This window comes from Nothobranchius furzeri, chromosome 3 (genome assembly GCF_043380555.1).
Source record: "Nothobranchius furzeri strain GRZ-AD chromosome 3, NfurGRZ-RIMD1, whole genome shotgun sequence".
Taxonomy (NCBI): Eukaryota; Metazoa; Chordata; class Actinopteri; order Cyprinodontiformes; family Nothobranchiidae; genus Nothobranchius; species Nothobranchius furzeri.
In genome coordinates this window covers 68704022-68721048 of record NC_091743.1, presented here as the reverse complement: position 1 = coordinate 68721048, position 17027 = coordinate 68704022, and the positions used below count along the sequence as shown (strand labels likewise).

The 17027-nt window shown below is 43.3% G+C and overlaps 1 protein-coding gene across 1 annotated transcript; it reads left to right on the top strand.

Moving 5' to 3' along the window:
• The first annotated feature begins 660 nt into the window (after positions 1 to 660).
• Positions 661 to 16008, top strand: ip6k1 (inositol hexakisphosphate kinase 1). Its single transcript, XM_054731191.2, has 8 exons — positions 661 to 845; positions 3814 to 3959; positions 4101 to 4227; positions 12534 to 12771; positions 13035 to 13216; positions 13597 to 13772; positions 14158 to 14391; positions 15323 to 16008. The coding sequence occupies exons 2-8, from the start codon at positions 3843 to 3845 to the stop codon at positions 15794 to 15796; spliced, it is 1548 nt and encodes a 515-aa protein (XP_054587166.1). The 5' UTR covers positions 661 to 845; positions 3814 to 3842; the 3' UTR covers positions 15797 to 16008.
• Positions 16009 to 17027: the final 1019 nt, after the last annotated feature.

The window sequence follows — 17027 nt, the reverse complement described above, 5'->3', positions numbered from 1 at the left end:
TCCACTGTTTGAATACATCCATCATTTGTGTTGTTTTGTCATTGTCATTGAGCTGGGCTTCGCTCTAATTTACATTTGCGATTAAAAGCGATGCTTGTGTCGATTTCTTGTGATCTTTTATCAGTTTTAAGCAGCTGTTTGTTGGGGGAGGGATCTTTAACAAAGGCATGACACTTGTTTTGTTTCCTAAATTAAGTTTGAATATGTAGGACTGATCAGACGATGATGTGTAGATCATGAATCACAAATCCCTATGGAGCCAGGTGCTGTTGGAGGTTATTCCTGTTAAAAGGGAGTTTTCCTCTCCACTGTCGCTATATGCTTGCTTAGTATGAGGATCGTTGTAAAGTCTGACGCAACAAGTCAGTGACTCGATGCAACCTGCTGGGTTTCTTTCCATAGGAAACTTTAAACTAATTAGCATAATGATAATAATAGTGAAGGACCTTGAGACGACTCGTTGTTATAAATGCTTTATAAATAAACTGAATGAAGCAATTTTCGGCTGCAGCTTTAGCTTCTTTATTTTATGAAAGCTGAACTTAATTTATTGTTGAAGTGCGCTCATCTCTGAACACTAAATTATGGTGTTACCTCATTTCACAGGAAGCGGGGACCCAGACTGACTGACACCCTGCTTCTCCTGCCGACCCCGCTTGTCAACCCCCGCCACCATTGGACCTCTGTACTGCCGGCGGTGGATCAGACCGCTCTCATCGGAGGCTTTGTGAGGTGGTTTTTCGGTCTGGCGCCGCCTCCCCCTGGGGCCGGCGTGCGCTCCCAGCAGCCTGTGGTGCCCTGTGCTCCCCCCTCCCCATCACTGCACACCAGAGCTCATGCCCAGGGTAAGACCAGGACCCCGCCACCATCTTACATCTCTGCTAGCTACTTGGTTTAGTCAGGCAGTGGTCAAATGGTTATCATTGTGTGAAACCTGTGGTTTAGATGATCTTATTACAAATAAATATTAAATCATTAAAATATGAAAGACAATGGCTTTATTTAACTTTTATTTAATTTTCTTTTATTTAACAAATTGTATTTTACCAACTCATAATTACCCACAACCCAACTCGGCTTTCCAGGTACAGTTTAAAATCAGGAACAGCTGATTTTAAATCAGGAACTTATAATGTAAGAACAAAGAGCACTACTCGATAAGGTTAGGTTGACATGGCTGCAAATAACGAAATATGACTTAGTTTACAGCCACTGAGGTCAACTTTAGCAACCTGGGTAAAAAGTTCATCACTTATTTCTGAAAATTAGCACTTAGATGATGACAAAGCTCAGATTTTTATTCTGAAATCCATAAGAATTATGTTTATGTATTTAGCAGACGCTTTTGTCCAAAGCGACTTACAAGTGATAATCGGCATGCTGCCCTTGAGGCTAACAACAACAATAACAACAACAACTTGACATCAATCATGGAGAGAAGAGAACAAGGAGTGGACAGTAGAGAGGGGGGACGGGTGCAGGGAGGGTGCTAGTTAAGAAGATGCTCTCTGAAGAGCAGGGTCTTCAGGAGTTTCTTGAAAATTGAAAAGGAAGCCCCTGTTCTGGTAGTGCTTGGTAGGTCATTCCACATTTGTGGAACAATGCATGAGAAGAGTCTGGATTGTCCTGAGCGTGGTGTAGGCACTGCTAGCCAACGATCCTGTGATGACTGGAGCGGCCGGGCCGAGACGTAAGCCTTTGCAAGAGGATTCAGGTAGATGGGAGCCATACCATCTCGGACTTTGTATGCTAGTGTTAGCAATTTGAATTTGATGCGTGCTGCTAGCGGTAGCCAGTGGAGCTCAATGGACAGAGGGGTGACGTGTGCTCTTTTTGGCTGATTGAAGACCGCTGCATTCTGGACCATTTGAAGAGGTCTCACAGTACTGCCTGGAAGACCAGTTAGAAGGGCATTGCAGTAGTTGAGGGGGGGATGACAGTAGATTGCACCAGGAGCTGGTTGGCATGTTGTGTTAGGTATGGTCTGATCTTTCGTATGTTATACAGCGTAAAGCGGCATGAACGAGCAATAGAGGCAACATTATCTTTAAAGGTCAAGTGTTCATCATTCACAACACCCAGATTTCGAACTGCCTTTGAAGGAGCCAGAGATAGGAAGTCATTTTGGATTGAGATATTGTGCTGTATGGATGGTTTTGCTGGGATGACCCTCTCCTGATAAAAACTTTTTGATTCCTTGACGTTGGATGTGCTACTGCTAGTTTACCCGTTTAACAATAGATTCACTAGGATAAATACAATGGGGTTTATCTCTCGCCAAATGGAGTATTTGCTGGGCAGTCGCGGTGTGGCCATGGACACATTGCTTGGTGTGTGTGTGCGCGTGTGTGTGTGTGTGTGTGCGTGCGTGCGTGCGTACGTGCGTGTGTGTGTGTGTGTGTGTGTCTGTTCCTTCTTCTCGATCCCCAGTGAGTCGTGGAGGATGGCTGCTTATACTGAGCCAGGATCCTCTGGAGGTTTCTTCCTGTTAAAAGGGAGTTTTCCTCTCCACTGTCGCTTTATGCTTGCTTAGTATGAGGATTGCTGTAAAGTCAGTGACTTGATGCAATTTGCTGGGTTCCTTATATAGGAAACATTTTTTCTGATTGGCTTAATGAACTGACCTGAATTGGAATGTTTATTATGTGAAGTGCCTTGAGACGACTCTTGTCATGATTTGGCGCCATATAAATAAAATTGAATTGAATTGAATGACAGACAAGTAGTTCAGTTTTAGAGAGGTTGAGTTGGAGATGGTGGGATTTCATCCATTTTGGTATGTCAGAGAGACAGTTTGATATTCATGCAGAGACGGTGTGGTCGTCCGGTGGAAATGACAGATAGAGCTGGGTGTCGTCTGCATAGCAGTGGTAGGAGAAGCCATGTGATCGAATGATCTCACCCAGTGAGGTGGTGTATATGGCAAAGAGAAGAGGTCCTAATACAGAGCCCTGGGGGACTCCTGTGGCAAGATGGTGCACGGTAGAGGATTGTCCAAACCAAGATACACTGAATGATCGTCCTGTGAGGTACGATTCAAACCAGGTGTGTGCTTTCTCTGTGATGCCCATGCTAGAGAGTGTGGACAAAAGGAAGCCATGCAGCTGATTAGTCGAGCAGGATAAGCACTGAGGATTTGGCAGTCACTCTAGCTTCTTTTAAGGATTCCGTCACTGCTAACAGAGCAGTTTCAGTGGAGTGGCCCTTTTTGAACCAGAAATATTTGCCTGCCGACACCAAAAAAGCCCACCGCTCTTTGGAAAAGTCAAAGTTTGATCATCTGAACTAAATGATGTAAAACACTAAATGATGTAAAACACAGAGGGAATTTCAGATGTCAGGATAAAACATCTCATATTAAACTTTCAAAACCCTTGGGTTTGTTTGTTTAAAAACTCACCCTCACCTGATATAAAACAAGCTCAGTAAATCCTCACACGTCACCATTAGGGGTGTATTTACTATTAGTGCTGAAAGAGGTTCTGTAACATCCTCCCAGTATAAACGTCTCCGATTAGGATATGGATGTCCACACACACCCAGTGGGTCGGAGGATCAGGTTCCAGCTCCCTTTGAAAGTAAAATCCAGATGTTAGCAGATGTGCCTGGAGTATGCTGGAATAACAGTACAACATTTTGATTCTGAAAATTACGAAAACCACTAAGATTAAGACAAAAACTAGATGTAAAATTAACATATTTATATAATTTAGATATTGAGCGACTTGTAATGTTAAATGATCTCATAGGGAAACTAATTCCCTCTAGAGACGTAAAAGAGCAGTCCACCTCATGGATGAATTTCATCTACAGGAGGAAGCGCGGCACGTCCGCCTGGAGCCATGTGCCTCCCTCAAACCATCAACATGGACAGCAAGCTGCAGGGGGCTGGGGTGGGGGGAGGGGCTTCACTTCGACCACAAGCAGGGGGCGTTTCTCTGGAGCCGTTCATACACCAGGTGGGTGCAAGTAGCATGAATCCCGAATAAGTGAGGACTATAGTTACAAACTAAAACATCTGTAATGCAGCTGGACATGAGGAGCTTGTAAGTTGTGTTTTTGTTGCACTGAATTTCTGGTGTCTCCTTTCGTGCTCACAGGTGGGGGGTCACTCCAGCATGATGCGTTACGATGACCACACAGTGTGTAAGCCTCTGATCAGCAGAGAGCAGCGCTTCTACGAGTCTCTGCCTCCTGAGATGAAGGAGTTCACTCCAGAGTATAAAGGTCAGTCCCAGCCCACTGATGCTGAGCATCAGAGCCTGACTGCTGTTGGTGGACTCTTCATGGCTCAGTGTTTTATTATGAGTTACATCAAAAACAGAACCAAACGTATCTAAATGTCTAGTTATTTAAACACTAAAAGGTTATTATGAGATTATTTAGGCCAGTTTAATATAATATTATCATTAAGTGTAAAAGAGTTAGCCACAAAGTCACATAATCTAAAATTTATGCAATCAAATCAATGAAGTGTTTCCTGTAATAATTAGAAAATCTAAACGAAGTTGAGCGTTGAGGATCTGATGCTGACCCGATTATGAACCCTGATGCAGAACTTCAGAACCCTTTTGCTTCCGAGGAATATAACTCTGGATTAGTGTGTGTGTGGCATGTGGATTTGGACTTATTTGCTTTCATCTTTTTATGTCGATTTTTATCTTTTACCTTTGATATCTTGAGCAGTTCCCTTGAAAAAGAGGCATTAATCATGCAGGATAACCGGATAGAAATAAAAATACAATGTAAACCAGATCAGACTCCAAATTGGGCCCTTAAAACATCAATGTTTTAATGAAAATTAACTGAGTTCATGGCTACATATGGGTTTGTATTATATTCTCACGATGTTTGAAGCTAGTTAATGTGGTCAAACTTCCTCCAGTTAAACAAAGATAAAACTGAAGTTATTGTCTTTGGAAATAAGAAGGATAGGGTGGAGGTTACTGTTCAGCTTGACCCCCGAAGAATAAAGACAAAGACACAGGCTAGAAATCTTGGTGTCATAATTTATTCAGACCTGAGCTTCACTGGTCACACTAAGGCTATAACTAGATCAGTGTTTTATCCTCTTCAAATCACACAATTCAGAGGTCTCATGTCCAGACAGGACCTAGAGAAACTCATTCATGTGTTCATATCCAGCTGGCTGGAAAAAGGTGAGCCAGTTTCAGAAATTAGAAGTGAGCCATCATAATCAGAAATAATCATTAAAAATAGTTTTTCTGTAAATTGATTTTTAACAACAACCAAGAAACCCGAGTACATCACTCCTGTTCTTAAATCTCTACACTGGTTACCAGTGAACTACAGAATCAATATCAAAGTGCTAATGCTAGTTTATAAATCACTCAGTGGCATGGGGCCAAAATACATGTTGGATCTCGTTGCAGTATCAATGCCCAGCAGGGCTCAGAGATCCTTAGGAAGCAGTCAGCTGGTAGAACTCCGGGTCAGAACCAAACAGGGTGAAGCTGCTTTTAGTTACTCCTGCACACAGATGGAATCAGATCCTTGTGACTTCAAATGTGCCCCAACTCTAGAAACTTTTAAATCAGAATAGAAAAATCTGCCTTTAAATTAGGGCTGGCCAATAATTAAAAAAATTATTGTTATCGAAATTCCTGACTCTTATCGAGATAATTTTCCCCATGTCAATAAATTTGATGATTAAAAAATGTAAAAATGTGTGTAGGATGTTCCTTTAAGAAGCTGTACCACCTTGAGTCATAAAAAAATGTGACTCAACAATACATGTGACAGCCCCATCTAGTGGACAACTTTTGATCCTGCGCATACCTGTAGTTATCATCCATTTATTGTTATCAAGGTGAAATCGTCAATATATCGTGATATTGAATTTAGGCCATGTTGCCCAGCCCTAGTTTGAATGTGTCTCATGCTGTACCTTCTGCACTGTAACTGCTCACCCTTTAACTTGACTTTTTTATCTTATTTCTTACATCAAAATTTTTTAGGGTATTTTAAATTTGATTTAAAAATCTGCTGTTTTACGTTGTCAAGTTGATTTTAATGTTTTATGTTCTTGCACGGCTGCGCAGTGGTGCAGTGGTTAAAGCTGTTGCCTTGCGGCGAAAAGGTCCTGGGTTCGATTCCCGGCCTGGGATCTTTCTGCATGGAGTTTGCATGTTCTCCCTGTGTATGCGTGGGTTCTCTCTCCGGGTGCTCCTAGGGCTGCTCGATTATGGCAAAAATAATAATCACGATTTTTGTGACTGAAATTGAGATCACGATTATTTAGGACGATTTTTCAATTTATGATGATTTTATTTGTTTTTATTCAGTCATAAAATTGCTCAGGGCACAATTAGGACAAAAATAAGAAACAAGATGATCACTAAAATAACTCCTGATTCCCAGTATAAAAAGACCAATATACTTAAAGCTCATAGTCTATGACCCAAGGGCTATAGACCTTGGTTTAACTCATTTAAGTCTAACCAGTACAGACCCAAATACCAATATCTTGCAATACTGACAGCAAGAATTATACAGTGGCATTTATAACAAATAAATGCAAATAAATTGATGTTCACAAAATGTTGCATAACATTTATTGAGTCGTGTCAAGGTGCTGTAGGAGCACCGTGTCCTCAGAGAGGTTAGTTATTAGTTATCAGCGTGAGGAACTTATTTCTACCTTATTTATAAACTATTTATTTACAAGTTCATCAGTTAATGTAATAATTGTCCCAACCACAGCTGCACCCCCCACCCCCCAACCCGGTCTCACAGCAATCGGGCAAGCTGCACGTGTGTTTAGCACGCTGCACGCGCACATTTAGCTGTTTTTAGCTGCTCAGGAGTCCGCAGGTACGGTGTGTGTGTCACTCACTCTGGTTAATCCAACAGGGAGCCGGCTCCGAGAGCTGTCTTTAGCGACCGACACATCACTGCATCATTCCCTTTCCTAATGTTGTGAAGAACGGTCCGGAGCTCAGGCGGAGTGTTTAGCTAACCTGCAGGAAATGTCGACGACCGTTATCCAGAAAGTAGCTAAGGGTTACCAGAGATGTTTCTGAGGTGTTCGCTAGGTACTTTTAGGATTAAAAAGTCAAGAAGGGGGTCTGAAAAGCTGCTAGAAATAGCGTCAAAGTCGCTAAGTTGGCAACACTGTGGAGGAGCGCTTCATTTGCAACTCAGGGCAGCGCAAGCGGGAGGAGCAAATAATCGGCTTGTTTTGTTTTATATAATCGTTCAAAACTCAGATCGTAATCGTGATTAAAATTCGATTAATTGAGCAGCCCTACCTCCCACCATCCAAAAACATGACTGTTAGGTTGATTGGTCTGTCTAAATTGTCCTTAGGTGTGAGTGTGTGTGCATGGTTGTTTGTCCTGTGTGTCTCTGTGTTGCCCTGCGATGGACTGGCTCTCTGTCCAGGGTGTACCCCGCCTGATTGCCCATTGACTGCTGGAGATAGGCACCAGCCCTCCCCACGACCCTGCGTGGACAAAGCGGGTTCAGAGGATGGATGGATGGATGGATGTTCTTGCACCTGGCTAGCACACTGAATATGAAAAATGCTGTACAAATCAAGCTGCCTTGCCTTGTCTTATTAGCCCATAAAGAAATCTTCAGTAATTATTGCAGGCAAAAGATAAAGACCAGGCAACACATTGTTGAGCGCTCTGATGTTACTGAGGAGAGTCCCATTTGTTTTTCTTGCATCGTAAAATCTTTGTGAGGATTGGTACCCCTGCAGAAGTATGCTCTGGGTAGTGGAGAAGGAAGGAGCTATGGATGTTTTAGTGGAGGAGGAGTGCTCAGCTCTGCTCTTCATCACCTGACACATGCTGTAACTGTTTTCACCATGCTTTGCTGTAGTAACAGACCCAAACAGTGGGACCACACACCCACATTTTGTCTCTTTCATATGGAAATATTTCATGTTGGATAGAGCAGGTCTAACAAACAGTTTGTGAAGGCTTTTAAGTTGTGACATTGAGCCTTTTAAGCCAAATACCAGATCCTTCACACTATATGGAATGCAGCCATTTTCATCATTTGTCAGACTCAGAAAAATGCGGTGACACACAAGTCTAAATATGTAGAACCAGCACACCACGGACTTCAGGGAGAGTGACGTCACCTTCAGTGCGTGTTTTTAGCCCAGAGGCCAAACCTTTTTTAAATGAGCAACTTAAGCTTTAATGTTGTGCTGAAGCTGACGGGGGACTCGAGTCCAAATGCTAAACTGACAGTATGTGGCAGTGCTGTTGGTGCATGGGCCCGGAGAACCAAACTGTCAACCATAGATGTCAGTCACCAGCCCCTTAGCTGACAGAAAAACATGACAAGAGCCTTCAGATGGTGTTAGCAGAGCAATAACGTCCTGAAACATTAATAAAACTATATGACATGAAGTTAACAGTAGAGGCCACGATCTGTAGGAGCCATGGTCCAGGGACCATAATAAACACAGCTTTAGGCTCTAGTCTAAAAAGAGAAATATGTAGAGAAATGTCAAACACCCCACAGAGCAGCAGTGCACCCACACAGTTACTGCCATCGATTACCCCTCCCTCCTTAAAGAACGTGTGGGTGTGTAAACAAGAGCGACTAATCTTGACTGACATCTACTTCACCGTGTTGTTGGTTTATCCTGCAGCTGCTGGTTTGGGGAGAAATTACTCCGTAATCAATTACCGTATTTGTGGTAATCTGCACAGTTTGAAAGTCTAATTCTCGTCACAGCTCAATCACTCAGAAGTGGAAACACGTGTTAGTGCTTTTAGTTTTACATGGAACGTCACAGCTGTAGATATGTTTGTTCTTCAGGCGGTAAGTATACAGTTAAAGTAACAAATCATTTCTCTTTCGTTCAGACTTGAACTGTAGCTGTGAGAGGGAAATTTTTGCATGTTTTGTTATTGATTTACTGGAGTTATATCTTAAATGTCAGAAGGTGAAACAGAACACGTGAGGGCCAGGCAGCTAAAGGGACTTGATGCTTTGATCAGTGGGGCTCTGGTTTCTGATGTCTTTACAGTAGCCTGTTTACACTCTACCAGGGGTTTTTGCTTGTATGTTGTCACATTAAGATGTAATCTGTTAGGCTGGATTACTGAGTCAGACTTCTGAAATTGCATCCTCAAATTATTCTTATTATATTGCATGGGAAAGATATTGGTGCAAAAATAAATTACAGTGTGATGTGTGCAGATTAGCTTTATGCCAGACCGAAATACTATTCAGTTCTGTCTCCTAGCTTAACTTTTTAGTTTATTCTCTCCCAATTAGCCGTACAGCTCCTCCATCCATAACAGGAAGTTGGTATTCTTCCACTGATTGTTTAAAGTTGATCCAGGAACAATTCTCACTTTTATAGTTTCTGGCTGCTGTTTCCAAACAAAAGTATTTTTAAAAATTGGGTTATACTCGAGGTTTATGCTTGTAGTAGTCCAACCATCCATCCATCCATCCATTTTCATCCACTTATTTGGAGTCGGGTCGCGGGGGCAGTAGCCTAAGGCGAGATGCCCAGACTTCCCTCTCCCCAGCCACTTGGGCCAGCTCCTCCGGGGGAATCCCAAGGCGTTCCCCGGCCAGATGAGAGACGTAGTCCCTCCACCGTGTCCTGGGTCTACCTTTAGGTCTCCTCCCAGTCGGACGTGCCCCGAAAACCTCACCAGGGAGGCGTCTAGGAGGCATCCTGACCAGATGCCCGAGCCACCTCAATTGGCTCCTCTCGATGAGGAGGAGCAGCAGGTCTACTCCGAGCCCCTCCCGAATGACCAAGCTTCTCACCCTGTCTCTAAGGGAGAGCCCAGCCACTCTTCGGAGAAAACTCATTTTGGCCGCTTGTATCCACGATCTCGTTCTTTCGGTCACTACCCAAAGCTCATGACCATAGGTGAGGGTAGGAACGTAGATCGACCGGTAAATCGAGAGCTTCGCCTTCTGACTCAGCTCTCTCTTCACCACGACAGACCAGTACAATACCCGCATCACTGCAGATGCAGCACCAATCCGCCTATCAATCTCACGCTCCAGTTTTCCCTCACTCGTGAACAAGACCCCGAGATACTTAAACTCTTCCACTTGAGGCAGGAGCTCATACCTGACCCGGAGAAGGCATTCTACCCTTTTCCGAATGAATATCATGGTCTCAGATTTAGGGGAGCTGATTCTCATCCCAGCTGCTTTACGCTCGGCTGCGAACCGCTCCAGCGAAAGCTGAAGATCACGTTCTGATGAAGCCAACAGGACCACATCATCTGCAAAAAGTAGAGACCTGATCCTCAGGCCACCAAAACGGATGCCCTCCACACCTTGGCTGCACCTAGAAATTCTGTCCATAAAGGTTATGAACAGAATCGGTGACAAAGGGCAGACTTGGCGGAGTCCAACTCTCACTGCGAACGAGCCCGACTTACTGCCGGCAATGCGGACCAAGCTCCGACACCGGTCATACAGGGACCTAACAGCCCGTATCAGAGGGCCTGGTACCCCATGCTTCCGGGAGTTACCCCCCCCCCCCAACACACACACACACACACACACACAGGGCCCCCCGAGGGATGCGGTCCCTTGTAGTAGTAATTAGTTAAACTTATAGATGTATTTCACTAATTGAATTCGTTCATTATGCTTTTATTGAAAAATAATTATTTGTATAAGAAGTATTTGACTTATGTGGCTAGTATAGACATACAAACAAAAATAGTGGTACATCTGGTTATCACTCTAATTTTATTTAAGTATTTCTGTATTTAGTTTAAGTTCAACTCTAAAACGAACAAACACAACCTGTTGGATTCTTTCTTAGATGTGATGTGAGAGGAGTATGTGACATACATTTGTTTTGAATAGAAATAATAATTATACTTAACATGAGGTTATCTTTTAAACCCTCTGGGTTTGTATAAAACAGGTTCTGGCCGTGCTCCTGCTGGGTCTGCATTCCCTCTCCTCCAGCCTGCTGGTGACAACAGCGCCAGTCTAAATTTAGTCCTGGATCTCTGCCCACCACCATTGTCCTGCTGATTAAATAACAGTAGACTGACAGCTGCTCAGGAACAACTTTCTGAGGCTGTCAAGGTTGCTTTAACCACATATTGTTTGACATTATCAGATTAAATGTGTCCTTGTTTGGATTTTTTAGAGGTGGTCGTGTTTTCTGCAGACAGAACTGACTCATGAGATCTCTTCTGCTTTTGGAGAAAATGATCCTGGATGCAGAAACCTTCTGTGTCTAACTAGACATTAGATGTAGTCTTTTATATTAGGAGTTGACACGAATAAACATGAAGAATCCTGAATGTCTGACTCAAGAGGGGTGAGATGTTCTGCTGTTTATCAAACGCTGATTTCTGTTTGTTTAAAATGGAAACCATCATCTCTTATGGATTTTTTCCACAAATCCAGTGTTGGACCAGGGCTGGCGCTGGAGCCAGATCCTAATTGTTTCTGTAAAGACATCCACCCACTGTGCTATTTTTGTTGTGAACAGTTGGGTTGTGTGGATGTTGTTAACTCTGCATTTTAAAAACATACGTAAGGATTGGAATGTGTTGAAAATCTGCCAAAGCAGGAAAGATCGTAGAATCGCCGCATTCTGTCTGTTAGAAACACAAAGTCTGTTTCCATCCAGACCGTTTTAGGCGTGACACGCTGAGTGTTTGTTAAAACAAAGGAAGAAATGTTAAAGATGTTTTTTTTTTAGCTTTCGTCTATTAACGCGACTTACACTAGTGGTTCTCACACTTTTTTACCTCAAGTACCACCATGATTTTGGACACTTGAATAGTGCAAAATTTGACCGTTTTAGTTCAGGAATTATTTTGTAGAAAAGCTGGATTATGTATCGTTTAAATACTATTTATTATGTTTTTACTTCCACATCAACACATATTTTATATTGTAAATGAAGTAAATTGGAGCCAAATTAAAGCTTGTGCAAAAACCAACAAGGCCATTTACAAAATAACTGCACGAATAATCTAAGTTGCACATAAGGAAAAGCACTGAACAGAAGACTAGTAATTGTGGTATTGTGAAATGTACAGCAATAAGAAAAACAACTGGAGTGAGGCGTTTAAAACTGGAAGAACACACCGTTCATTAACCATCATTTTACTGATGTTGAAGACTCGTAGCTTACAGAAGCTAATGAGATGAACGGAGGGCAGCTTCAGCCTGAGCTCAACTTTTGCATCTAGCCTGCTTCTTCGTTTACATTCAAACAGAGTGGTGAATGAAAACAAGCCTGATGTCACATTTCAGGAGTTCGTCTCACAACAGGATGAATAACAGCTTGTGATGAATGTCAGTTTTTCTCTGTTAAAGATGCATTTTTTGTTTTGTCCAGCAGCAGAAAAGGAGGGAAGCAGCTGGTTCTTCTCACATTTGCACAAACCTGCATCTGGCTAAAGCTCCACGTCACATGTTATTTGTAAAGATGTGACCTTTAAAAAATGAAGCTGTACTTCCTTTAGTAAGAGAGAGAATTTTATTGGATACTTGAATGTTTCTGATCTTCGTGTTGGTGTCTGGTTTCCTTCTACTAGGTGTGGTGCTGGTGTGTTTTGAAGGCGACTCTGATGGCTACATCAACCTCGTGGCGTACCCTCATGTGGACAACATGGACATTGGGACAGGGGAGCACGAGGAGCGGGACACTCAAGAGAGAGAGCAGCCCAGGAGGAAACACTCCCGCCGCAGCCTCCATCGCTCATCCTCTTCTACTGAGCACAAGGAGGAGCGGGCCGACAGAAAGGAGGTGCACGACACAGGCGCCTCGGACAGGTCAGACGATCCTGCAGTAATAATTCACGTGTTTCGCTATTAAACAACTTTATGTGAGTTAGTTTTCTTAGAAAGTGTATTAAATACTTTTTTATTCCTGTATTCTAAAATCAAACCAGAACAAGCTACATTCAAATGTGAGTTTAGAGATGTTGCGGTTTTTGTAAAAGCAGTTTGAAGTGAAGAAAAAGCTAAAAGAGGTTTAACAAAGTGGATGGATAGATGGATGACTTCACAAAATAAATGATCCCCTCTCCCCACAGCCTTGCAGAACTGAAGAGTCCGAGGCTCGATGCAAAGATCCATTCAGACGTTCCGTTTCAGATGCTGGACTGGAACAGCGGGCTGACCTTAGAGAAGATCAGTCACAACCCCTGGAGCCTCCGCTGCCACAAAGAACAGCTCAGCCGCATGAGATCCGAATCAACGGACCGCAAACTCTTCAGTATCCTCTAATGGGCCTGATCATTAACACTTTTTATTAGAAATAGGCTAACCATTAGCAACTTGTGCTGATAAAATGTATAATATTGTAGCGATTGTTGTTAGCAGAGCATTCACACACAAGGCTCTGTTCTGTTCAAGGTTATCATGTTAAAGTTCATGTTTTGATCTGCAGCTTCAAAGAGAGCAGCCTGCAGCGGCTGGAGGACCAGAGACAGAGCAGCACACACTCTGACCTCTACCAGAACCATCTGTCTTCACTCACATTCAACAAGGCAGTGTGTCGCTGTGCTACACACACTTTATTTAAATCATCTGCTGAATTCTGGGGATTTTGTCAGAATGGTGATGTTTCCTCCTTAACCACAGCATTTTAATCAGAGTTCCTGTTGTTGGAGAACGTCGTCCATCACTTTTCTTACCCCTGCATCCTGGACCTGAAGATGGGCACCAGGCAGCATGGAGACGACGCCTCTGAGGAAAAAGCAGCCAGACAGATGAAGAAATGCGAACAGAGCACCTCAGCGACGCTGGGAGTCAGAGTGTGTGGCATGCAGGTAGAATAAAAATTTATGCTGTTGAACCTGATGAGACCTGCGTGTGGAGGAAGCTCAGCTCTCAGTTTACCTGTCACCCAAACCACTTTACTGGGTAGGATAACTTATGAAAACATAGAGTCCTCCTGCTTGTTATAAATTTAATCAATTTCCCTCTGGGATTAATAAAGTATTTTTGAATTGAATAAAAGCTGCTAAAGCTAAACTTTATATAGTTTGCAAAGTTTTTGGTCTTGTTTTGTCCTTGGGGAGTTGGAGGATCAGATAAATCATTACTACTCTGTATTTCCTGCCGTTTTTACTTGACTATTATGACAAAAAAAAAACATTGAGCTGCTGCTGTTTTCAGTGAGACGTTTGAGGTTCTGCTCCTCTTCCTCTGCAGGTGTTCCAGCTGAGCACGGGTCACTACCTCTGCAGGAACAAGTACTACGGCCGCAGCCTGTCAATCGAAGGCTTCCGCCAGACCCTCTACCAGTACCTGCACAGTGGAAAGGGCCTGAGGCGGGACCTCTTTGAGCCAATCCTCAACAAGCTTCGGGGCCTGAAGGCAGTTCTGGAGAGGCAGGCATCATATCGCTTCTACTCTTCCTCACTGCTCATCATCTATGAGGGAAAGGTGAGTCTGGGTGTGAATAAAAAACTCGTAAAGCCATACTATGCAACTTTTGAATATTTTTATAAAAACTTCTTGAGCCAGTATGCTCTAAAATGACCCTTTACAGTTAATGACCCCCACCGCCCCCTATAGCCAGACACAAGCTAAACACTGCATTTGCAGCTTCAGCCTGGCTGGCCGCTCTGTTGGGAGCTGATATACCTGGCAAAGCAGTCAGCTTCCAGCATGTTTTCTGCATGTTTTAGATCATGAACACAGCTGATTTGTTCAATTTAGTGATGAACCATTCCTGTAGACACTGAGGAAGACTGACAAGACATTTAAGCTGTTAGATTAAGGTGTTATAAAGATTAACTGACACTAGGGGGTGCTAAAAGCAAGCAAAACTGCCAAGAGTGCCTTTAAACTGTCTTGCTATGTTAGTTTGACCCTTGTTGATGACATACAGAAAATGTTTTTTTTTTTTTCAGAACACTTACTGGAAATAAATAAGAGCTCACACTTAATGCACTGTATTTAAAATTACCCGAGAACTGCTGAAGACAAAGACTCAGACCAGCTGTAGTTTTTGGTTTTCTTTGGCGTTTTTGTCCACAGTTTGACCGTAATACTGGTACTAACCTCTTTGCAGTGCTATTTTTGTTCTATAGCTCCCGTGGGATGATTTTTTCAAGCAGAGACAAAGAGAAAGAGTCAAACTAAATAAAGTCACAGTGAAGCTCAGTAGAATGGAGCAGGGCTGCAGTAGTTTTATTCTAATGTTGCAAATGTGCTGACATGATGCTGGTTCATATAATGTTTAGGTTTTTTAGATGTTTCTGATGATTTAGATCCCTGCTCCTGCAGAGATTCATGAAAGGTGAATAAAAGTAAATGTTTACCTGGAGTCTTCCTTCCCTCCTGTGAGTGAAATATGAAATTGTGTTTGTAGAAACCTGAGGGCTCTTTGGTCCCCAGCCCTGGACAGAATGCAGCCAGACCACAGAAGACCCCTGGGGCTCCAGAACCCAACGCTCCACCTCCCCCTGATGCTCCCCGTGAAACGGACATGTGTCAGAACCCCGACCCGGGGTCACTGTCATCTCAGGAACCTGAACACACAGCCCCACCGCCCCCCTCCCCTCACCCCCCCACCAGGTCAGACTCCATTGTCCCCCGCCCCCCCTCACCTCAAAGTCATCCGGACTTCCCCTCCCCTGCTCTAGGTTTGAGTTCCCTCCTTTCTGCCCCCGTGTCGCCACAGCCCCCCCTGGTGGACGTCCGTATGATCGACTTTGCCCATTCTACCTTCAAGGGTTTCCGTGGCGACACAGCGGTGCACGATGGGCCCGACAGGGGTTACGTGTTTGGACTGGAGAGTTTGATCCAGATCCTGGAGAGTCTTCGAGACAACAATCTGCCATAACTCAGAAACCTGTTGGTGTTTGTGTCAACCCACCAGGGATCTACCCTAACACACACACACACACACACACACACACCATCCAGTGGTGTTCTCCAGAACTGAGACATCTCAGCTGTAAACATGGAACACAGTTTTTCAGGACATCACCATAGCAACCAGGTCATTTTACAGTAAAGTTGTTACTATAGCAACGGTTTGGAGACAGGACAGTGGAGCCCAAAAAAAGCTGCAAAGGTATGAAGATGATAGATACAAAATACACACACACCGTCTTGGTTCCCTATTCTGGCGAGGACCTTCTTGGCCACAAAGCATTCCCTACATGACCTCATCACAACACGTCGTACGTTTCAGGTTGCATAAAACCCAGGATGAAGTCCAGAGGCTCCTGAGGCCACTACTTCGGCACCTTACTCATCTGGTGGATTTAATTTTTTATTGGCGTTATTTCAAAGAGCTCCTATCAACATGTTTCCATCAGTCAGATCAGTGAAAGCATGTTCCACTAAATCCATTTGTTAGTTAAAGGTATTTCCAAACTTGTATCTTAATACTAGCCAGACCGTAGAATGACTGATGATTTTATTAAAAATCAAGTAATAACAGCTTGAATTGTTTTACAGAACTAGACCATAATAATAATCAAGGTATCCAGTCAAACAGGGTTTTCTTCTTCACTGTGCAGAGTAACGAATGTTCAGAGTTTAAATGAAAAAGCTTGTTTGTGCTGGGAGCTGGCGCTGAAGACACAAACCAGCAAAACTAGACCAAAGCAGAGCATTTATATTTATTAAAACGTATCATTTAACATCAGAAGTTTTCCTGCTTAAACAGCGGCCTGTCTGTTACAATCTGTGGAGGGAATTTCAAAATAAAAGAAGATGGGACTCACTCCTGTCTTCTAAAGTCAGACTGGTCCTCACAAACACCTTCACCCTGGAAACAGCTGCTGTTGGAGCAGCACCGCAGGACACAACCGACTCGATCGGCTGGTTTTGGCCACTCTGCTCCTTTGCTGACCGTTTCTTCACCACCTCCTTTTCTTCTACAGAAACATATGAATCGACTTTTCTAGTCTTACCTCAGAGACACACCCAAGCATCTGTTAAAGCAATAGCTCTTTGTTATAGATGTGAATAACTTTTATTTTGGTGTTGCACACGGCCATGAAAAGCACCTCAGATGTCGACTTCATGGAGAGATACAGTTTTGAAATGATGTGTCAGTTTTG